Source organism: Abramis brama (genome assembly GCF_963993115.1).
Source record: "Abramis brama genome assembly, chromosome: 25".
In the NCBI taxonomy this organism is placed as follows: Eukaryota; Metazoa; Chordata; class Actinopteri; order Cypriniformes; family Leuciscidae; genus Abramis; species Abramis brama.
Window position 1 is genome coordinate 24037311 of NC_139987.1, and position 23949 is coordinate 24061259.

At 36.1% G+C, this 23949-nt stretch overlaps 2 protein-coding genes across 3 annotated transcripts; both read left to right on the top strand.

Moving 5' to 3' along the window:
• Positions 1-274: 274 nt before the first annotated feature.
• ubc (ubiquitin C) lies at positions 275-3546 on the top strand. Its single transcript, XM_084104719.1, has 2 exons — positions 275-388; positions 2069-3546. Exon 2 carries the CDS (start codon positions 2076-2078, stop codon positions 3447-3449), a length of 1374 nt encoding a protein of 457 aa, XP_083960845.1. The 5' UTR covers positions 275-388; positions 2069-2075; the 3' UTR covers positions 3450-3546.
• Positions 3547-7129: 3583 nt separating this feature from the next.
• scarb1 (scavenger receptor class B, member 1) lies at positions 7130-23662 on the top strand. 2 transcript variants are annotated; one of them, XM_084104110.1, is made up of 13 exons: positions 7141-7553; positions 8710-8870; positions 10701-10842; positions 11623-11826; positions 11909-12004; positions 13138-13253; positions 13351-13517; positions 14426-14544; positions 19249-19322; positions 19470-19521; positions 20557-20700; positions 21521-21593; positions 22650-23308. In XM_084104110.1, the coding sequence occupies exons 1-13, from the start codon at positions 7434-7436 to the stop codon at positions 22661-22663; spliced, it is 1482 nt and encodes a 493-aa protein (XP_083960236.1). In that variant the 5' UTR covers positions 7141-7433; the 3' UTR covers positions 22664-23308. The 2 variants fall into 2 exon arrangements, with proteins under 2 accessions (XP_083960235.1, XP_083960236.1); XM_084104109.1 differs by lacking the exon at positions 21521-21593 and having other exon boundaries at positions 7130-7553; positions 22650-23662.
• The last annotated feature ends 287 nt before the right edge of the window (positions 23663-23949 follow it).

The window sequence follows — 23949 nt, forward strand, 5'->3', positions numbered from 1 at the left end:
ATTTTGAAGCCTATATGTTACATTATCTTGATCTCAAAACATTTGATCAAGGCCAACCGTGTGCAGAAAATCATATCACTCCGCTGGTCCCCCAACCCCCACGAACACACAAAATAAACAGATCTGTTTTACGTCCACAAAACTAATGTATAAAATGCTTATTGGTATATGTTCAGCATAACACATATATTATTGATTCCTATGAAACCAAGTTTTCAAATTTAATAGCTGCAGTTTTTTAAATAGTGCGCTGGGCGTAGCGGCGGAAGGATACAGCGCGTTGTGTATAAATACCCGGATCTTTTGTTTTGAGCTGTTATATTCGCTCCTGTGACGAAAGGAAAGAGACTCATAAACTCCGTGCTCTTCAAGAAAAGAACATTTGTTTGTAAGTATGAAGTAAACTATACGCAAACGACGCCAGGTATATCACTGCTTAAAAGCAACAGAATTTTGTTTTGATTTGAGGTTTTTGTCGAATATATATACGTATATTTTAGAAAAAGCTAACGCGGTAGCTTTTATGCTAGCCGACCTGGCGGTTTCTGAGGACCAAATTTGTATGTTCTTTGTGATTTAGTGTCTTTTTTATTTTTATTTAATGTGATTTAAGTATTTAAATAATGTTCGTCGATGGCTTATGTATGTTTTGTTCGCATTCAGTATTGGCGGCGAATTAGGCCGCAAAATAGGGCGGTGAGGTCATCGAATATCTGAATTCATCTGCGTTTAAAACGTTTGTCAGCCGTCGACACGTTATTAAACTATTTCTCCCATCGAATTATAGCTCGTATTAATATGTATGTTTATGTAATCTACTTATTTATTCTGGCCATTTTCTGTTAATGTCGCCATTTTGTTTTCAATCGCCCATTTGTTAAACCTGACTCACAGCTGTGTCAGCAGTAACGTTAGTCATGTGAGCACACCTACCTTGTTTGTTTCTTTTATTATGAGTAACCTTCTAGAGAATTCTGGGCTTTTCTAACGATCCCAAATGAGCAAATTTTCAGTGCTCATTAATGATTGTTCACGACAAGTCAAGTTAGATTTATTTTTTTGAAGGGTTGAGTGAAAGAATTAGCCTGATTCAAACGTCAATAACAACAAAATAACTAGGGCATCACCGAAACGCGAGAATGGTTATGATTTGATTAGGTTTAGTGTAAAAGCCGATTAATGGTGGATAATATAATGTAGGCTAACGTTACATACTGACGGTAACATAAAGTTGCGTTGTTGAGGCGCGCACCCTCTCAAGGAGAAATCGAAACAAATGAGCGCAGCACACAAACTCAGTTACTATACTGCGAAAAAATACCTTTTTTTAATTTTATTTATAACATGATAGTTGGGCAACATCACACAGCCAAGAGTGCCGTCTTCAATATGTGACTGATTTCATATAACAGTTCAATAAAGTACTTAATATTAATTTCACTTACATTTTAATTAAGTTCTAATTCAGTAGCAAAAATATCCAAATAAACATCACCGCAGAACCATAGCTCATCTCACAGCAACACTCCTGTGTTTCATTACTTATTGATTCTGTGTTTTGAACAAATTGGTTGTCAAAGATTCAGTGACCTATTCATAAACCACTGCCATATTCTGAATTGTTTGAATGACTTTCTCATTAAGATGGTCACTGGTGGTTTAATTTAATGTTTAAGTCAAATAATCCCCCCTCCCACCCAACACTTATTTGCATATTTAAAACCATCTCATAACATTTTATTTAATGCAGTTGTAATTTTTCAGTGCAAGTGATTTAATTTGATGGGTAACAGCCATATAGTGTCTTGTTCTAATTGAATTTATTAGTCAAATTTAAGAATTTTAAATTATGCATAATCTTTACAAGATTAAGGGGGTAAATATCACAAATGCAGATTTTAGGATTTCAAAGCTGATAAAACACAGAATATTGCTTCAGAATAAATTATATTTGCACCTAAAAACCTGTTTGTCTGGACAAGCAACTATTTTTACTCTGACAAGTTAAAGTGCCTGGCATTCACCAATGCAATATGTTGAAATTAATTTACATTTGTTTGCTTTCTAGCGTAAAGATGCAGATCTTTGTAAAGACGCTGACTGGCAAGACCATCACTCTTGAGGTTGAGCCCAGCGACACCATTGAAAACGTCAAGGCCAAGATTCAGGACAAGGAAGGCATTCCTCCTGACCAGCAGCGTCTGATCTTCGCCGGTAAGCAGTTGGAAGATGGACGCACACTGTCCGACTACAACATCCAGAAGGAGTCCACCCTCCATCTTGTGCTCCGCCTCAGAGGTGGTATGCAGATCTTCGTCAAGACCCTGACTGGAAAAACCATCACTCTTGAGGTGGAACCAAGTGACACCATTGAGAACGTCAAGGCCAAAATCCAGGACAAGGAAGGCATTCCTCCTGACCAGCAGCGTCTGATCTTCGCCGGCAAACAGTTGGAAGATGGACGCACACTGTCCGACTACAACATCCAGAAGGAGTCCACCCTTCATCTTGTGCTCCGCCTCAGAGGTGGTATGCAGATCTTCGTCAAGACCCTGACTGGAAAAACCATCACTCTTGAGGTGGAACCAAGTGACACCATTGAGAACGTCAAGGCCAAAATCCAGGACAAGGAAGGCATTCCTCCTGACCAGCAGCGTCTGATCTTCGCCGGCAAACAGTTGGAAGATGGACGCACACTGTCCGACTACAACATCCAGAAGGAGTCCACCCTCCATCTTGTGCTCCGCCTCAGAGGTGGTATGCAGATCTTCGTCAAGACCCTGACTGGAAAAACCATCACTCTTGAGGTGGAACCAAGTGACACCATTGAGAACGTCAAGGCCAAAATCCAGGACAAGGAAGGCATTCCTCCTGACCAGCAGCGTCTGATCTTCGCCGGCAAACAGTTGGAAGATGGACGCACACTGTCCGACTACAACATCCAGAAGGAGTCCACCCTCCATCTTGTGCTCCGCCTCAGAGGTGGTATGCAGATCTTCGTCAAGACCCTGACTGGAAAAACCATCACTCTTGAGGTGGAACCAAGTGACACCATTGAGAACGTCAAGGCCAAAATCCAGGACAAGGAAGGCATTCCTCCTGACCAGCAGCGTCTGATCTTCGCCGGCAAACAGTTGGAAGATGGACGCACACTGTCCGACTACAACATCCAGAAGGAGTCCACCCTTCATCTTGTTCTGCGTCTCAGAGGTGGTATGCAGATCTTTGTCAAGACCTTGACTGGCAAGACCATCACTCTTGAGGTTGAGCCCAGCGACACCATTGAGAACGTCAAGGCCAAGATCCAGGACAAGGAAGGCATTCCTCCTGACCAGCAGCGTCTGATCTTCGCCGGTAAACAGTTGGAAGATGGACGCACGCTGTCCGACTACAACATCCAGAAGGAGTCCACCCTCCATCTTGTTCTGCGTCTTCGTGGGGGCAATTAATATGCTTAAGTTTAATATATAAGTCTTGAAAATTATCAGACCAATTACCATTTCCTTTGTTCATCTTAATCATTCAATAAAGTTCTGGCATTCCTGATTTTGCTGTCTGTCATCTCTTGAGTCATTTACAAAATTCTTTAATAGATTACAAATGTTTACATTTTGGGGATTTAAAATTGGTTTCTAGGTATTTTTAATGGTTAAAGTCAAATTTAAAATTAAGTGTTGAGTGATTATGCTCATAGTATTTAACTGCGTAGAAGGTGCACTTTGTACTTTTTTGGGACATGAGAAAGGTTAACCCTCAAAACTAAGTGGTTCTTAAGGGAATTTCATATGTTTTATCAACTACAGGGGTTTTCAAACGTTGGTCTAGTGGGGGGGAAATGCAATGTTAAATTTGATTAAAATAAAAATATTAGTAATCCATTTAAATATACAAAAATTTACAAAATACAATTAACAGTTCATTACTGTAGGATGATTTTGAGTATTCTATTATAAAATATTTAATAAATTTTAGGATTGGTTTCTTCATATCAAGTGTGATCATCTTTAGGGATCCATGGCATAAAGACTGAAAAGCCCTGTTCTAATACATGGGTCATTCTCTTGTGTTATAACTATCTCTGTGGCACACTGCAATTATTAAACCAGCCGCAAGATGTCACCAGAGGCTTTGCAAAAAAGCTAGCCATTATATTTTGGAGGGGTCTCATGTCTGTTATGGCTCTTTTAAATGTCTTTCGTCTGACCCTTGAGTCATGATGGCCGAATGGGTAATGATGAAATCATAGTAAATGCAGGTGCCCTACTTAAAATTCTTCCGGGTTGGTTGAGGGCATCTGTTAAATAGTCTAACTATTGTAAAAACTATTTGCCCTTAAGTGAAGCTGACCTTTTTTTTGTACTTTTTGCACAAGAGAGCTTGCAGCATATTGGCTTAGTCATAAATAAACCATTATCTAACATATCTTAGTTTTGCTACTATTCAGTTTCTTTTGGCATCAACTAGTGTAGCAGACACTTCATTCAAACTGACCGGCAGCACTTGTGTCTTGAGCAACCTAAAGTTTTGTATTGCGTAAAGATACAAATCAATCTTTGTTATAGGAATCACAATGTCTCTTGGCTACTTGCTGCATTGTCTTGAAAAGAATCCATACGGATATCAGTCTAGAAATCAGTCCAGCCATACCTAACAAAAATACTCATCAGGGCCCGTATTCATAAAGATTCTAAGAATCCTCTAAGAAAACTCTTAATTTAGCTTAAAAACTTTTACGTAGGAGTCTTAGCTTAAAAGCTATTCGGGACCGATCTGAGAGCAACTCTGAGTAAGGAAAAGACAAAAACTTTCATCTTAGTGAGGAGGCGGGGTTGACCCCGTTGCTATGTATGACACAATCTTTTGAAGACTGTGATTGGTTGGTTGTCCAAGAAGGAAGAAAAAAGTGATTTTAAGTATAGGGTCAATTCTAAGCCTTCACTTTGAAATTACATGCATAATTTTTCCTATTTGACCGTTCTCACACACACACACACACACACACACACACATTATATATAAATCCTTTTTTTTTTTTACCATGCTGTTAATTTTCTATAAGGTATTTGATTGGCTTAGAATGATAAAACATTTTCCACTCTTTCCAATTACACTGATTACTGGCATGTCTATTTAAGTGGTGGTTTGAATGTTGGTTTTAATGTATCAAACATGGAATTTTCCCAGTTGCCAAATATCGTAATGTAGTGATTACTTTCATTTCTGGCGCTATGGCATTTCTGTGCTGTGTTGGAGATGTTAGCGTGTCTCTAATAAGATCAGTCTCAAACATGATCCCTGCACGATTTAATCTATAGCGTCTTATTAACTCACTGTCATCCATTGTCTGCAACACATTTCTTCTCCCTCTTCGTCTTTCTGCCATTTTCTCCTCAGCTAAAGAAACTCTTAAGCCTCTTAAAAGTCCTCGTCAGTGCTCCTAACAATTTTGACCTTAAGACCTCTTTTAAGGGTTAAGATGCTTTCTGAATTACTTTTTTCTTTGCTAGGATTTTTTCTTTAATTTTAAGAGTAAATGCCAACATTTCTAAGAATTTTCTTAGAATTTTGTCACTAGAAGCTACTCTTTGCATTAAGATTCTTTATGAATACGGGCCCTGATCTTCTGAACGTATTGCAGCACTAAATGATAAACAAGCCTTCTTTAAGAGCTCAGCGAAAACAACTGCACTTATTGAAAGCAATAGATAAAGCTGTTGATGTTGGCCTGTTAAATGTTCAGTGAAGAATGCCATGTTGTAATACAGCTGTTGAGTGTTAGTGTGACAGATTTTAAATATTTCTAAATTTAACACATTTTTTGTGTCAATATATAAGGTTATAGTTACAAAAGGACATTTAGATGCTATTCTGATGCATCACAGTGTCATGTGTTTTCAGAACATTTCATTCACTAAATACACAGATGCATTTCTATGCACTTGCAAATATCATTTATAATTTGTGGTTTATCATATTTGTCATGCTCTTTAGGGCCCAAAAAGTTTTCTTGTTTCCATGCAGTCCAGATTTGTCTTAGATTGGAAATAAAAAATCACATGAATAGCCTCTTTAAAAAGCTCTTTTGATGATGTTTCGCCTCCAACCTGATTGACATTTCACAGTATTATAGTACAAAATATCAAATGAGGTGAAAGTTTCAGTTTGATGGACTCGTTGATGTTAGACTTGCACTGGCAAGAGAATCCTGAGAAGCGACTGAAACATGAAACTCCTTTGTGAAGTGTGAATGCTTTTATTTGGCAACGTTCAGATCGGACGCCCTAATTATATACCGATATGTCAAGTATGTCAGTGTCTTATTGTTTGTTTTGCTTTAGGTGAAATTTTAACTGAACAGTCATGATACTTTAATGTTTTAAAAAAGCATCTTAAAATTTTAATATATAGGTCCCTGAATACCACCACTGCCACACAAAAAGAAGAGAGAGATTCAAACATGCAAAATATCCTAGGATGGATCAGTTTTGTGCTTCAATGCATTTAAATTTATATTTATGTTTTCCTCCCCAAAATCTGTGAAAAGTATCAAACCATGACAGATAATGCATCATAACTTTTCATGTCACAAAGATAAATATAGCTGCGTCACCACAGGCTAAGACACAGATAAGAGATTCAAGTAATTGTGTTACATACATATGAGTTATCAGTGGCAAATACTTATCCAATAAAGATACATACTCTTATCATGTTCTTCCAGCAGCTCTGTTTGAACATATATTGTGCTACTTTCAGGCACTACATAATTTGCTCTCTCGGACATAATACGCCATGTTCTCAATGGCATAAAACAGGTTTTACAGTCAAAATAAAAAAAATTGTATTATTACTATTTTTATTTTGGACATCAACTTGAGCCAAACTTGTTATTCATATAGAAGAATATATAATTCAAATCTGCATATAGGCCTGGCAAAATTGTTAACATAATAGGATGATGTTGTAAATGCATAGAGAACTGCAAAATATATTACTTATTAATTTGAATACAGTAGTGTGGCATCAACAACAAAAAATATGGGAGGCCTTTCTATCTTGTAATCATAAATTTAGCAAAAAACAAATGGAGACATATATACTTGTATAACTACATTACCCAGAATCCTCTGGTTTATAGGTGGCGCTTTGAGCATCGTAAACATGGTAATCACACAGCAAGAGCGCTATAAAACCTGCTCGATCAGCGAGCCGGACTTTAACATCACTCACAGCCGTAATGTACGAGGCCATAAAGTCAGAAGAGCATTAATAACTCAATGACCAGAGTTTTATGGCTTTATCTCGTATGTAAGTGATAGTTTGTTCAGCTGTTGTGTTGAGGACTCACTCGTGCTTTGAGCTCCGTGCCCTTTCTGGAACAATTAACTTTATTCCTCTCAATCCTTTGCGTTCATTTGTAACGTGAAGTAAGGATGGCGGTGGCTAATTCTACATTAGCGATCGTTTTTTTAGTTCTGGGAGGTTTGGCCGTTTTGTTCGGGACTGTCCTGGTGTTTGTTGGACCGATTATAATAGACGATCAGATAGTGAAGGTAAGTTAAACACCTCACAGGTGCACGAGGCGCTCTAATCAAACATATTTGCATTTTTAAATAACATTAAGTTGCAAAACCCCGTGTTTTAGTGTCGAAAATCTTTGAACTGAGCTCTATATGGCGTCTATAGTTGCTTTGTGCGTTTAAAATAAAATTTATTAATGGGAACGATTATTTAATTAAATTAAATTAATTAATTAATTTAATAATATAGGCTAGCATAGCCCGATTATATGAATAATGTGCTACAAACATACATCGTTCTTGGAAATTTAAACTAAGATTAGATAGTTGTGGTAGTCTTAGTTAGTCGAACTTGTGTAATCAATCACATTGTCAGACTCGTAATTACTGACGCCTATGTTTGTTTTCTTCATGTTGTTTTGTTTTTATATTAATTTTTTTTTTTTTATTGCTATTTGCAAGGGTCTATTCTTGTATTCTACTTTTATTTTTATTTTTTTATTCCGCAAGGACAGCATTTATAGAAAGACATTCAGAAAGATATTTATAATGCTACATAAATGCAAGACAGAAAGTAATTTATTATAATGCTACAAAAGATTTCGATTTCAAATAAATGCTGTTCTTCTGAACTTCATCAAAGAATCCTGAAAAAAGTTTTCAACTGTTTTCAACATTAATAATCAGAAATGTTTCTTTAACAGCAAATCAGCATATTAGAATGATTTCTGAAGGATCATGTGACATTGAAGACTGGAGTAATGATACTGAAAATTCAGCTCTGGTCACAGGAATAAATTACATTTTACAAATTGAAACATTACAATAGTAATTTTAGTAAACAATTCAAATTGTAATATTTCACAATATTACTGTATTTTTTTATTACATAAATGCAGCCTTGGTGAGAGACTTCACACATAAGAGACTTATTTAAAAAAAGAAAAATGTAATAAATTGATTTGAGATTTCTCCTTTCCCTTTTCAGTCACATAAAAAAAAAAAAAAAAAAAAAAAAAAAAACTTTTTTGGTGTGACAAATTTACAAATTGTGTTGTCCCTCAACAGGCCATAAATCTGTATGTTGTAATTATTAAAGAATTCTAGAGTTAAAGAATTTTGACCATTTTAAATACAGCATATCACACTCTGATCACTAACCATATTTGCATACTTCAAATCCTCACAGAATGTAGAGATAAACCCGAAGAACGAACTCTCCTACACTATGTGGAAGGACATCCCGGTTCCCTTCTTTATGTCTGTATATTTCTTCCACATCGTCAATCCTGATGAAATCCTAAGAGGAGAAAAGCCCATGGTGATCCAGAGGGGGCCGTATGTTTACCGGTAAGAAGTGTGTTCCCTTCTTTTTCTGTAAATCTACTTTGAAACCATATGGATTGTACAAATCACTAGATCTGACTTGAGTGGACATGTCATGGCTTTGTTGATGTTCAGACCTGCAAGTGAAAGCCCTATGGCACTGAAGTTCATGGTAGGTTTGTGCCCAGCGGATTGGAAGTGATTCTGTCAGTTGTCCAGGCAGGACTACCATAATGTCTGTTAAAGTGTCCTGTCCATCCCAGAGTGATTTGTAGAGCTATAACTTTGCGCGATATACCTCGAGTTGACTGGGTTTGTTGGCACCTGTCAGTATAACTCTGAAAGCATTCCTCCTGTGCGCATAACCTGCCCCGACATTTAAATGTGCCTTGACAAAGATACAATTTTTTTTTTTTTTTTTTACACACACACACACACACAAAAAAAAAAGAATAATAATTTCACTTGAACAGTGATATACAGTATGTTTTGCAGTATTTCCCACAGCTATTTTTTATTATTCATTTGAATTTTTTTTGTGCATTCAACAAATGATCCTTTTTCTATTCTTTTTTCTTTATTCCCTAATCTGCATCTGTCCATATTTTTTATTATTGGAATGGAACTGTGATCCTATCCTTGAGCCATGCATAGTACTAGAGCATTTCACTGAGTAAAAACAGACAGTGCTGGAACTGAATGAGAACAAAGAAGGTCCACACTTCTGCTCAACATGCAATCTGATTTTCTAACTTTTATGAAAAATGATGCTAATCCAAACATTTTATTCGCAGCCTCTATCCAGAATTAAGATAACAAGATTCCACATAAGAACTTTTTTTTTAAATGCTTTTTATTTAATTTATTTAATATTTAGCATAATCTTTTTCTACACTGTCCGGTCATAAAGTCGCTGTTTGGATTTAAATAGGCAAATGCTTAAGAGTCAGTGATTGGATCATTGCAGTGATTGTTTCTAGTATGTTACAGTACATGTGTAGCAGCAGTTCTTCTAAAATGTTGTGATGTTATTTTCATCAAGAGGTGCATTCATTTTTGCTCAAGATCTTGTATTGTCAATGCAAGAGTCCAGCACTGTGTAAAGTCTCCTCCAGCACATCCCAAAGACTTTCAATGAATTTAAGCTCTGGACTCAGAGGAGAAGATTCATGTGTGAAAATGATTCTTCATGATCCTCACAACCATTCTTTCACAATCTGAGCCTGATGAATCTTGACATTGTCATCCTGGAAGATGGCCATGATGTGTCTCATACATGGTTGTTTAAGAAATGAAAAGCTACACACTCCATCAATGAGGGTTAGAAGAACTGTTGCCAAACGTATAACATGCTTGAAACATTAATCACTGAAATAATGATCCAATCATTGACTCTTAAGCATTTGTCAGTGTTATAATGTTATTTTATATTCATCAGAAATGCCTTTTAACTGCTATATTTATAGTTATATTTCATGTATGTAATGTACTTATGTTGGCATTCTGTTTGAAGAGTACATTTATTGCTAGAAAGTTGTTTTTGGCCAGATCATTTTGTTGTTTTATGATTGGTTGTTAAATGTGCTTTGGTGTCCTCCCTCACAGTTCAGTGGCTTCTTTTTTTAGATGAGACACATGACATGTTTGTGTGAGCTTAACTTAAACAAAGCATGTGTTTGGATTTCACAATCTGAAAGTCTTTTTGCGTGACTTTCTGATGTGGTATTTATGCTGACCGAGAAACTCAAAGTTGTTCCTCTAAAAGCTGAATTTTGCAGTGTTAGGATAATATTGCTAATCAGCTGGCCACAAGTCACATTTTTCTTCTGATGTTGTGACTCGTATCTTTTTCAGTGAAAAGCGCTGGAAGGACAACATTACGTTCCATGACAACAACACTGTTTCGTATATGGAGTATCGTCAGTATTTCTTTGAGGAGAGCATGTCTGTGGGAGATGAATCCGATGTGGTCACCATCCCTAACATGCTAGTGCTGGTGAGAATTTATGATGAAATATTTAGCTCACCGTGTAGGGTTGGGAATCGAAAATCAGTTCCAATATTGCAATCGAATACTTATCGAATCATATCAATTCCTTTGCCGCCTCTCATACTGAACAACGCGCGATACTGAACGGAGTTCTCTTCCACATCTTTTAGCACTTGAACAGACAAATACACACAAAAATGTCAAAATATCCTTGTCAACGGTTTACGTTCGCTTAAGACATAAGCGGCTAAGAAAATGCATGTGTAAGTATATTGGATCTGTACAGCTCTTAAAGTGACAGCAGGCTAATATTCCTGTTGCCGTTTGACAAAAGACAGAGAAAATTCACTTGCTGTTTGTGACTGAATAATTTTTGTAACTGTATTTGTAATGTATAATTTATTTATAAAGTGCAGTGTTATTTTACATTTACAGTTTCTGTACCTGAATACCTGAGAATTTTAAAATGCGATTTGCTAATTTGTTCTTTTTTAATTACTGAGTGTTTACTTGTCTTTAATAATGCTTGAAATTTTTAATAGTTAGGCTAGTTGTTTTTGCTATAGTTTGGGGTTGGGCAATAGTTCCTTGTGTAAGTGTTGATTTATGTTCATGGTATTAATGTACATTTTTGTAATGTAAAATTATATAATGTAATTTTTTTACCTTCTAAAAATCGAAATTAGGAATCGATAAGAATCGTAAAAATTCAAGCGATACCCAACCCTACCACCATGTAAAGCAATGAAGAACTTTAACATAACAGCTTTTGATTCACACTTTCAGGGCGCATCGGTAATGATGGAGAATATGCCGTTTCCTATCCGCATTTTGCTCAGCACCACGTTCAAGACCTTCAGCGAGGGACCTTTCTTGACAAAACCAGTAGGAGAACTCATGTGGGGCTACGACAGCAAGTTGGTGGACTTCCTGAACACCTATCTTCCCGGCATGCTTCCATCCAGCGGCAAGTTTGGCTTGTTTGCTGAGGTGGGTGTTTCCTGTGCATTTAGTTGTCTTGGTGTTTTTAGCCTCAGCTGATTTTTCTTGCTTTGTTTCTCTTCCTATGTAGTTTAACAACTCAAACTCTGGACAGTTCACCGTCTTCACTGGCCAAGATGACATCCGGAAGGTTCATATGGTGGACTCTTGGAATGGCCTGAAAAACGTAAGCCAAATGCCCTTTGGGGCCAATTAAAACTAAAAGGAAACTAGCTCTGTTCCAAATCTAGTGAGCTCCCTACCTAGATATAGGGTCTGAAACATGCACTGTGCATGTACATAAATGCACAAACTTTTTTTAGTTATGCAAGCTTGATTCTACACGTTGCATTCTTAAAATGTGTCAAAGCAATTTCAGGGGTGCAGTAAAAATGGTAATAATGTGAAACATTATTACTTTTTAAAATAACCGTTTAATTTTTAAATGTAAGTCAATCATGTGGTGAAAGCTGAATTTTCAGCATTATTACTGTCTTCAGTGTCACATGATCCTTCAGAAATCATTCTAATATCCAGATTTGGCGCTCAAGAAACATTTCTGATTATTATCAATGCTGAAAACGGTTTTGCTGATTAATATTCTTGCATAAACTGATGTTTTTTTCCAGGATTCTATATTTAAAAAAAAAAAATAATGTAAAAGTCTTTACTGTCACTTTTCATCAATTTAATGCATTCTTGTTGGATAAAAGTGGTAATTTCTTTTCTCTTAAAATAAACTCTTACTGACACCAAACAATAAATAAGTGTTAAAAAACTACAAACATGGTGGATGTGCGACAGTCATGTAGAGCGTTTTAAATAAAGGGCTTTGAGTGATTAAATAATCAGTATCTAACCAGATATTCATTCAGTGTTATCCACATATTTCATCTGCAACAGCATTGTGAACTTTTATAAAGATACGTTTGGTCATTATCTTTTAAATGCATCCTTATGCAAACGCATGAGGAGAGTCTCCGCATGAAAGACACATCTGACCGATAAACGACAGATACTACATTTCTCTCTGATACGGTAGGAAATTAAATAAATAAAAAAATTGAACGTGAAGGATTTTAACTGACAAGATGATTAACTGGGCAGTTTAAACCGTGACCGGATGCGTTTCGTTAAAGAAGTAGTAGAACGTCCCAAAGCAGGCATACTCTTCTGCTACACACTCAAAAATATGTACTTTGTCTTCACAAAACGGTACATACTTTTAGGGCTCAGTATAAGTAGGCGAACTGGGACGTTTGGGAATAGATGTGGTGTTATAAAGGAAGTGATATGCAAATCTGGTGTTTTGTGTAACAGGTGGATTACTGGAGGTCTGAGCAGTGTAACATGATCAATGGTACAGCGGGCCAAATGTGGCCTCCGTTCATGAACACCGAGTCGACCCTGCCCTTCTACAGCCCTGATGCGTGCAGGTGAACGCCAGACTGTGACTCTGCCTTCAGAAGATGATGCGCGTTTAATGACTATGGTTTTCTAAGGGCACGTTCTGTGGCTGTTCTCCAATCTCAGGTCCATGGAGCTGGTGTACCAGAGGTCAGGTGTGTCGCGTGGGATTCCCGTGTACCGCTTCGTGGCGCCAAAGACTCTTTTTGCCAATGGTGCGGATTATCCTCCCAATGAGGGCTTCTGTCCGTGTCGTCAGTCCGGGCTCCTGAACGTCAGCACCTGCAGACACAGTGAGTCTGTGATCCTGACACGCACTTCTGCCAAACACTCATTTACTACTGTCAAACATGCTGGTGGATCATTATGTCTTATCTTCAGTCAGTAAATATGTTGTTCATACTGGTTTTAAAGGCAAACTGGGTAAAATCATAATGTGGCCTCTTTCCTTTTCTTTTTTTTTTTTTTTTTTTTCCTACACTTTTTCTTTCTTGTTTTTTACCTTATCTGTTTTTTCTACCCTTTTTCTTCTTACCTTTCTTTTTTTCTATCTTTTTTTTTCTTTGGCAATTCTGTTTTAATTTTACAACTTTTTTTCCCTTTTATATCTTCCACATTTTTTTTAAACCTTTTTTCTTTGTTTTTTTTAAACCATTTTCCCTGTTCTTTTCTTTTTTCTTTTCTCTTCTTACCCTCTTTCATTATTTTCTTTCTCTTGTTTTTGCATTTCTGTTGTTCATTTTCTTGGTTTAAATTCTTTAAAAACTTTATTTTCTTACCTTTTTTTTCTTCTTTTATTTACCTTATCTATTTGTCTTTTCTTTCTCCTTCCCTTTTCATTTTCTTACCCTTTTCTATTATCTTTTTTCTTACCTTTTTTCTTTTTTACCTTCATTTTTGAATTTCTGTTTTCTTTTCTTTAATTTTTTTTAAACTTTCCCTTTTCTTACCTTTTTTTGTTTAACTTATCTATTTTTGTTTTTTCCTACCCTTTCTTTTTCATTTTCTTAACCTTTTCTTTTATCTATCCTATTTATCTCGTCTCTTTTCTTCTAATCTCTTTGTCTCGTTCTCTTCTTTTTCTTTTCTTTTTCTTTCTTTTCTTTTCATACCCTTTTATTTCTTTCTACTTTTTACCCTATCCATTTCTTATTTTTCCCTTGTATATGTTTCACCTTTTTTCTTTTTTCTCATATCTCAGATTCCCCTGTGTTCATTTCTCAACCGCACTTTTTTGAGGCTGATCCCGTCCTTTTGAAAACTGTCAACGGATTGAGCCCAAATGAAGATGAACATGGACTTTTTATCGATATCCACCCGGTAAGAAATCCGGGCACACAGAAACACATAACATGTAGCATTACTATTGGGAACTACTTAATATAATTACTAATCTTTCTAAGAATAAAATTTGAAATATTTGCAACATATGTACAGTTATAAATCATTATACAATCTGTAAAATAACTTTCATAACAAAATTAAAAAAAAATGATTCTACAGTTCGAGAAAGCAAACAAAATTAACAACCAGTGGAATGTTCCTTCCTTGTCAGGCGACTGAGCGAGTTTGATTCTTTATCTCTCAAGGTTATTGATTATGGGTTGTTGTTGTTGTTATGACTCAAGAAACTTAACATCTTTATCTCTGAAATTGGCCATAAATGTGAAATTGGTCCTTATGTCTTATCTAAATTTGTTGCATAAACACCTGATTTTATGTGCCTTTTGGGGTCAATACATCCTCTAACTGTGGCATAACCACTTTTTCAACCCATTTTCAAGAGCGTAGGTCAGGACTGAGGGGGTCTCTCAGCTCGGGTTTATGTTTCCTACCTACACAACAAATGACCTAACTAGAACACCATTATGGAGTACCACAAAATACACAAAAATGTAAATATGCTTTGAGGTTCCTAGAACAATTAACGTGCCTAGCCTACAGGATGTGCTCTGTTGAGAGAAGATCAAAACCCTGAAATACCACAGCAACAAAGCCAGAGATGATTGGTATTTTTAAATGTATTGTCATATCTGATTGGATTTGTGGATTAAATTTAAGAATCTGACATGAGGACACAGAGTAAAAAAGACTCTGTATGGCTATTACCAATCAAATTAAATCAACAAAATCAATCTTTGGATGCAGCTCAGATGCGACATAAATAGATTTACACAGCAATTATAATTACATAAATTGTTAAGAGATTGCTGTTTAAAATATAAAAATTTTAATGTAGAAATAATAAATGCTTGAAAAAATGTAATGGGATATTTTTACAAATATTTTAAACTAAAACCGCCAATAGGTGGCAGCAAGTCACTGTCTTAATGAATGAGTTGAATCTTTCACTCAACCGATTTGGCAAAATGCTAATTCATTTAACATGGCAAACGACTCTTTTAATGAACGGGAAGCCTAATTAAATCATTTACTAATCTGATTCATTCAAACACGCCGATTCTTTGAGGAACAAAACTGAACAGTTCTGCTGTTTGTTCTATTTTCTTGGACTGAGCAAAACCAGAATGTGCCGTGCCTGTTACTCAGCAAGTTAATTAAACGGTTGTATAAAATCAATGTCAGATTTGCAATGGTGCAGATGTTCGGAAAAAACGTCTCTAGCTTGTGTGATCATATTCTCATGTTGACTATTTAAAACCAATTTTTTTTTTGTCATTTTGATTACACAAAGCTCTCAGTCGGAGGCTATTAGCCGCGGCTGACCCGTTAATAGCCCTCGCTCGCATTTGCTTGACAGTGGAAATGCGGCTAATCATTTCTGACTGGTATATAACAGAACAACTCAAATGAACGTAAATGGGTAAAGGTGGGAATGCTGGTCATGATCGTTTCAGAGTACGTTGCTCATTACTGCCATTAAACCATTACAACATCTGATAAGCTAATTGGAAATTAAGGTTATCGTGACCTTTATGATGTTTTTATAGATCTCAGCAACTTAATGACCCATTATAAACAAGATTAAAATTTTAAAGGTATGATCTTTTTACATGGTCAATGACTGACTAAAGGTTTTCTGATTACATGCATCTTTTAGGTTCAACTATTAATGTTAATTCACTCTAGTGCTGTGGTTTATTGGGGGTTAAGCCTAGCTGTAAATCTGGCATTTGTCATTTAGTTGGTTGGTTAATTTAGTTTTGCTGGATGTGAAACCCCTGATGTCTGCATCCGTGGGCCTTTTGTAACACAGGCAGTTTGATAAGACAAACTCCACTTTATGACTTCTGATTAGTTGGAGATACAGATACCGCTTTGTGCTGGAGAGACGGACAACTTTGTGTCGCTAAATTTAACAGAATTGCACAATCCTGACACACTTCTTGACTGTCTGTTCATCCGGTTGCAAAATTTGATGGTCATCTCGTCGTTCTCCCTTCATCTGTTTTCAAGATATGTTTCTGAAACCGCTGCTGGGTTGAACGTCTGGGACAAATTCACAGCATGATGCCCGATTTGCTCCGGATCTATTGAATCCATTACTAAGCTGTCACGAAAGCAGCTCTTTGGTTTCAGTGTTTTCTGTAGGAGCAAATGCATGTCTGCTCATAACTAGGCCGACATTGAATCTGCACCCAAAAAATGAAGCCTTTATGCTTTCCGTAGAGGACAGTTTAGTTCTGTTTAATTGGTTTTACTGTGTCTAAATCGATTCAGCAGGGTTTTAAATAGAAAGTAACAGATTCTGCTCTCTCAATTAATATGGTCATAAAAACTGCATGCGTAAGTAACACCGCAGGACATGCCAACAAAAGTAATTCATGGCAACTATCATTTTTAGCTTCTATCCAAATTACATATTCAAGGTATAAATTGTGGTATCTGGGTTCAAACCCATGACTTTGGAGTTCTTACAGGGTTTGTACAAGGTGCTTAAATTACTTTAATTTGAGTTTTTGAAATTTAAGTCTTGGAAAACCCTTGAAAATAGCCTTATTTTTTAAAAGGGACTTAAAGTGCTTGAATTATTGATAGACAATATATATGTGAAATTGCTGTTTAATTGTATTGATAAAACAAAAGTTTCACAAAATCAACGCTGCAGCCCATCTGATATAGATATAGAGCCATTGTGCATGGCTATGAGCCTGATATTGCTCATATAAATAGGTCAATCATATTTTCATGGGAGAAGAAAAATCAGTTTGAATGTGGAAAGCGATATCTTTATCATAGGTTCTTTACAGTGGTTAAAGTTACCGCAGTCAGTGCATGTGCATCACTTGATTTGTAACATTTTGTTATATTAGTTTATTATTATTTATCGATTTACCTTTTAATTTAAAATATAATAAAGATATTGTTTAAGTGAGATCTGATAGATCTCTGAGAAACCAAAAAGAAATAGTGCCTGGAATTTCATTTTACAGTATCTGTACGAACCCTGTTCTTAGGGCTAAATTTATTTTGTAGTTCACTAAATTACATTTTTTCATAGTGCAGAAAGTCATGCGCTTTCTTCTGAGGTTGTAGAAGCCTTGTTGGTAATTGAACCTTCTGATCGCACCATAAATCACAGTGACTTTCTCTTCAAAAGATTATATCTTAGAACATATAACGGCTCGTAAATTACATGGCTGTTGAGAAACCAATCAAATGAGCAGTTGTAATAGTCACTCTTCAGGTTGTTTTATGACTTTATCCGATAGCGTCAAGAAATGTATATGAAGTAGACCAGGCTAAAGATAAAGTACACTTTCAAAAGTTTGGGGTCAATTATTATTTTATCTTTTAAATACTTCTATTGAGCAAGGATGTATTAAACTGATAAAAAAAGACCGTAAAGACGTTATAAAGTTACAAAAGATTTCAGTTTTCAATTTTAAATGATATTCCTTTGAACTTTCTATGAATCAATTTTAAAAAGTGACTGTTTCCACAATATTAAAGGGATAGTTCACCCAAAAATTAAAATTCTATCATCGTTTTCTCACCCTCAAGTTGTTCCAAACCTGTATGAGTTTCTTTGTTCTGCTGAACACAAAGGAAGATATTTGGAAGAATGACAGAATCAAACAGATCTCGGTCCCCATTGACTACCATAGTATATATTTTTTCCTACTATGGAAGTCAATGGGGACCGAGATCTGTTTGATTCTGTCATTCTTCCAAATATCTTCCTTTGTGTTCAGCAGAACAAAGACTCATACAGGTTTGGAACAACTTGAGGGTGAGTAAATGATGACAGAATTTTCATTTTTGGGTGAACTATCCCTTTAAGCAGAACAACTGTTTTCAACATTGATAATAATAATCAGAAATGTTTCATGAGTATCAAATCATCATATTAGAATGATTTCTGAAGGCTCATATGACACTGAAGGCTGGAGTAATGATGCTGAAAATTCAGCTTTGCATCACCGGAATAAATTACATTCTTAAATATATTCAAATAGAAACAGCTATTTTAAATTGTAATAATATTTTTACAATTACTGTTTTTTCTATATTTTGATCAAATTAATGCAGCCTTGGGGATCATATGAGACTTCTTTCAAAACATTATAAACATTTTATAGACCCCAAACTATTGAACGGTAGTGCATGTTTTCAGTAGACCAGAGAGTCATGAAACCTGTATGAACCTGTATGCATGGCATCTACTTTGTATTTTTTATAAAGCAATGTTCTATGCATTTGTCCCTGTCAAATAAACATTAAATAATAATAAAAAAAGAAAAATGCTTTAACTTTTAATCTTCATCCAGGTTTTATTTTCAGGAATTTTAAGGGTCATTTATGGATATTTTAGTTTATTTATTTGTTCATCAGGAATGTATCTTAATTTTCTTTCACCTTGTTCTAAATAGAATCAAATGTATAAAAGACATGAACAGTTTTCTATATAGAATGTTAGCTAAACTTCTGCTTCAACTAATAATTCAAGTTTAAAAACGGGCTGAAATTCTCTTCCCGAGTGAAATAAATTTCATAAATGAATCTCTTAGCATGGTGACATAACACATGCAACAGGTTTTCATTGAAGGCTTTGTATTACAGGAGACTGGAGTGCCGGTGAACGTTTCCATACGGCTGCAGCTCAACCTGCTCATAAAGAGTGTTTCCGGCATCTCGTAAGTACAGCACAAATACAGTAGGTCAACAGTCATGAACGGTCTGCGTCCAGTTGTTGTGAAACGTGTTTGTCTTTGAAGGCTGCACTGTTCTGTACTGTGTCTCCCTTTGACTCTGTTCTGTGTGCTGTGGTTTGCTTGTTTCAGAGAAACAGGAAAGATAGCGGAGGTGGTGATGCCCATGATCTGGTTTGGAGAGGTAAGAGTGAATTACAAAAAGAAAACAATGCACAAAAGAACTTCTAATGCCCTAAAATGTTTTGAAAGTCCCCACCAAGTGTTAAAATGTCTTAAATGTGCCAAAATACGGGCGTCGTTAAAAAAAAATTGGTACATTTAGTTTCGCATCTCGTATTTGCTTGAATTTAGGGTTTGAAAAAACACTTAATTTTCAGTAATATAATCAATTTGACTTCATTGAAAGTATTGGATATGAACAAAACTTGAATACACTCGAACTCGAACAAAACTATATTGAGCTGGATAATAACAATTGTCTTCTGTAGAGCTGCTTTATAGCTGATTATACTATTGCTTCATAACTAATGAACTTTTACACTGTTATTGAACTAAACAGAGTCAACATTGAACTATATTGAGCTGAATAACGACCCGGGTTGAGGAACATTTCACACTTTTTTGTGAAGCAAGATGACCCAGGATTCTGTTTACCTGGGGTTTAAAATGATCCATGGTTAACTATTGTTAGTTTTTTTTTTTTTTTTTTATACCTGGGGTGTCTTGCCTTAAGATATGTTAAAGTCACCCTGTAGTCAATCATTTTATCCCTAAAAACTCATCTTTGATCACCAACATAACATTTCAAAGTTTTTTTTCCTTGGAAAAAATTATTAATGTCTTAAAATAGCTTGATTGTAACTCTACACCCTTGCCTCATTTAGTATACGCGGTTCTATTAATATGCAAATGAGCCCCGCCTCCACTCACTCAGTACTTGCTTTTAAAAGTGTAATCCAGCAATCTTGGGATAGGCTAGACTGTGAAGGATCCACTTGTTCTATCTTTTGTGGCCAAGGAAATGGAGACATTGTAGGCCTCATTCAAAGGAGCCTTCGAATTGGGACGGCCTTCGTTGCACGTTGTAACTCGTTCGGCCTTTGAAGGATGCAGCCTCTGAATTGGGACACAGCTTGCATTGTCTATGTGCTTTGTGACTTAAAATCAGTTCGAAACGGCAAATTAATGAAATGAATTCTGTTGTCGTCTTTCTCAGAGCGGCTACATTGATGGTCCCGTTCTCAACACGTTTCGCACTAATCTGGTGGTGCTGCCCATGGTCATGGAGTACATGCAGTACATCTTCATCGGTCTCGGACTCGTATCCATTCTGGGAGCCGTGATATACTTATGTGACAAGGTATGCGCTTTTTATGCATGCTTTTTATTCAGTGTTTTACTAATATTAATTTGATTCAAAGTGTGTATGTTTGTGTGAGTGCATGTGCGAGAGAGACTTGGAGAGGAAGTGGGTTTACATGATGTTGAGCAAATGTGGTTTGGTGCTTAAACGTGTCTGAGCTCTGAGGAGGTAAAGTTGAGCATAAGAACCCGAAAGCACTTTAATGTTCCTTTATCACCCCCACTTTAACACTCTGCATGGGCTTAGATGGTTTAAAGTGCAACATTTGCATGGTTTGTTTTACAGAAAGCCAGGGAAAAGTCACCACTTTCTCTCACACAAGGGGTCAGCACTTATTTAAATATACATATTCAAAAAGATTACAATGAGAATAACAATCAAAAAATGTGTTTTTATGTGTATGTAATTGTTCCAAATCTCTAGATTTCTTTAAACCATTGTTTGATTGTTTACAATGTCATTTAAAATAAGCAAAGGCTGATCAACTTTAAATGTAATGTTGCTGATTTGAAAAAAAATGAAAAGCCACAGTGAGATCTCGGCAGATGTGAATTATATTGCACGAGTTGAATGTGAAAATCAAGTTTCAAAGCATGTGATTTACCAAATGCACGATCATCTTGCATGCTCCCGCCCCGTTTCAGTCACTCACGCCCTTCATGCATGCGTTGCCGTGCACGAGCACTACAGGCCGTTCAAATTCCCTTCAGCTTTTGTCCGCCGTGATGATCCCAACACTAATCAACCTGAAGATCACTGGCTCCAAATCCGTGTCACTGCCCACCTGATGTTCAATGAGGTCTGGTTATTCTTTTAGGAAAGCGTAAAAGATACAAAACACGACCCGACCAATGAGACGCAGGCTGAAAAATTAAACGTGAACGACACAGGTGGGTTTTTGGCCTAGATCTGCCTCTTCTCAAACTCTTCTTCTGCAGGTGGGATGTTTTTGAGGTCACACGAGCACACTGAAGTGAACGCACCTCCTTTCACTCACATGTACCTTTCATAGTCACTGTATTTCATTTAATCTGCTTCACTGATCTGTCCATCATAACTCATCAGAACTTTTCAGGCAATGTTCCCTCTAATTTGTTTGCTTGCTGAGCAAAACCAAGTGTGTTGCACACGTCCTGAAAAGTGAAGCCAGAACATTTCGATCGCCCCCTGGTGGCTGGCTGCAGAATCAGTCATAATCCCCTTGGTCAGTGTTTTCTGTAGCAGTGCAGGGCGCTTTCAGAAACCCTCCACCTTCCCCAGCTCCACCTGTATAGATCTGCTACGTGTAATTCATGTATGCTGTATTGTACAGCAGCAGCGTGTCGTGTTTGTATTAGCAGTAGCAAGTCCTGTATTTGCTCTGCAGCAGCAGCGTAGCAAACCTATTCAGCCAAGACCAAACATATCAACAGTATCATATCCATTACAATCCCAAACACTCCGAGGTATCATGACAGAAATCCTATTTAAACTTTAAACTTGGTGGAAAAAATACATTAGAGGGATCAGTGTTTGTGACAAACTGAGTGTTTTCTGTTATAAGCATGGAGGATTTTGCCTTTTTTCTTTTTTGCACACATACTTTAAATAAAACCAAAACTCCAGTAGAGTGGCTCTAGATGTTAACCAACACATGGTAAAGTCCTTGGCAGTTCCTGAATGGTTAGGTTTTTTTTTTTTTTTTTTTTTTTTTTTAAGATGCAACTTTACTGTCCACGGTTTATGCTTTATTGTATATTGGTTGTTCTTTTTCTGCAAATCAGACTTAACTCAAGAAAAAAGTTAAATTATAGTTAGTTAGGTAGTTGGGTAGGTTTTATTTTAACAAAAATATGATGCAACTTAAAGGTGAAGTTTTTATATCTTGTTGTAAGCGGTTTAGTGGAAACTTTAATTTGGGTGAGGAATTTGTTTTTGTTAACATGTCTTTTTTTTTTTTTTACCAGCGGATAAAAAGTAAGATGCGTGACCAGCCCTGCACAGATGTGGATCCATCCAGCTCAGCCAGTGAAAAGACCCCATTACTACAGGCCTCAACCAGCTAGAGCCGCTCTCCACACTGCAGCTCCCTCTCACTATAAACTCAATCCCACAATCCACTGGGCAATAAATAAAGGTTATTTTATTAAGCGATGTGGTTGAGTGAACTGGATCAAGAACAGGATTATGAACTCTTTTGAGTGTCTTGTTTTTTGCACAGCAGTTGGGTCTAAAGGTCTCTGTGGGGTCAATGTACATTATTTTTTATTTTTTGTATGAAAAAGTGACTAGCAACTGTGCTGTGGTACACTTTATAATTATATAATTGACAATATACTACTAGACAATGAATTTTCAAATGGTGCATTTGTATAGCTTTAAAAAAAAAAAATGGTCAAAAACACTCCAAACCTTACCACCTCTAAAGGGGAAAATGTATTTAAAGACATTAACCTTTATCCTGTAAATAAGGAAGGGATGTGAACACTTTGTCACATTTCCGTGCCATTGAGTGAAATGTCCTCTGAAAACAGAAAAAAATGCTGAGCCAACACATGTTTCTCAGTGTGCTGAATACACATTGCTTTTGTTCTGTCTGTAAAGCCACTTGTATTTAATGGATGTGAAAAAAAAAAATGAAAAAATGTAATGTCATTGTTTTCATTCACTTGATTGTTCAGTATAAAATGAAATGGGATTGTTTTTAAGTTTTATAAGACTTCATTCAGTAATGACTTTCAGTTCACTTTAATGGTGGTGTTTATTTCTGCATGATTCACAGACAAATGTTGTATGAAAACTTTTAAAGATACCTATAACTCTGGCTGCAAACCGCACATGGTCATGAGTCCATGATATATTTTATTAGGCTTACTCCTTAAATACTGTTGAGGTTTATCAAAAGCTGTGCATATGAGATAAGTAACTATTGTCTTATCGGGTTGTATTTTGTCCATTAAATGAAAACCTGTCCATCTTATACAGTACCAGTCAAAAGTTTGGAAACAGTACTATTTTTAATGTTTTTGAAAGAAGTCTCTTATGCTTATCAAGCCTGCAGTTAAAAAAAAACAAAAAACTAAAAAAAACAGTAATATTATGAAATATTATTACAATTTAAAATAATGGTTCTCTTTTTTAATATACTTTAAAATGTAATTTATTTTTGTGATGCAAAGCTGAATTTTCATCAGCAAGTACTCCAGTCTTTGGTGTCTTATGATCCTTCAGAAATCATTCTAATATGATGATTTGATACTCAGTTAT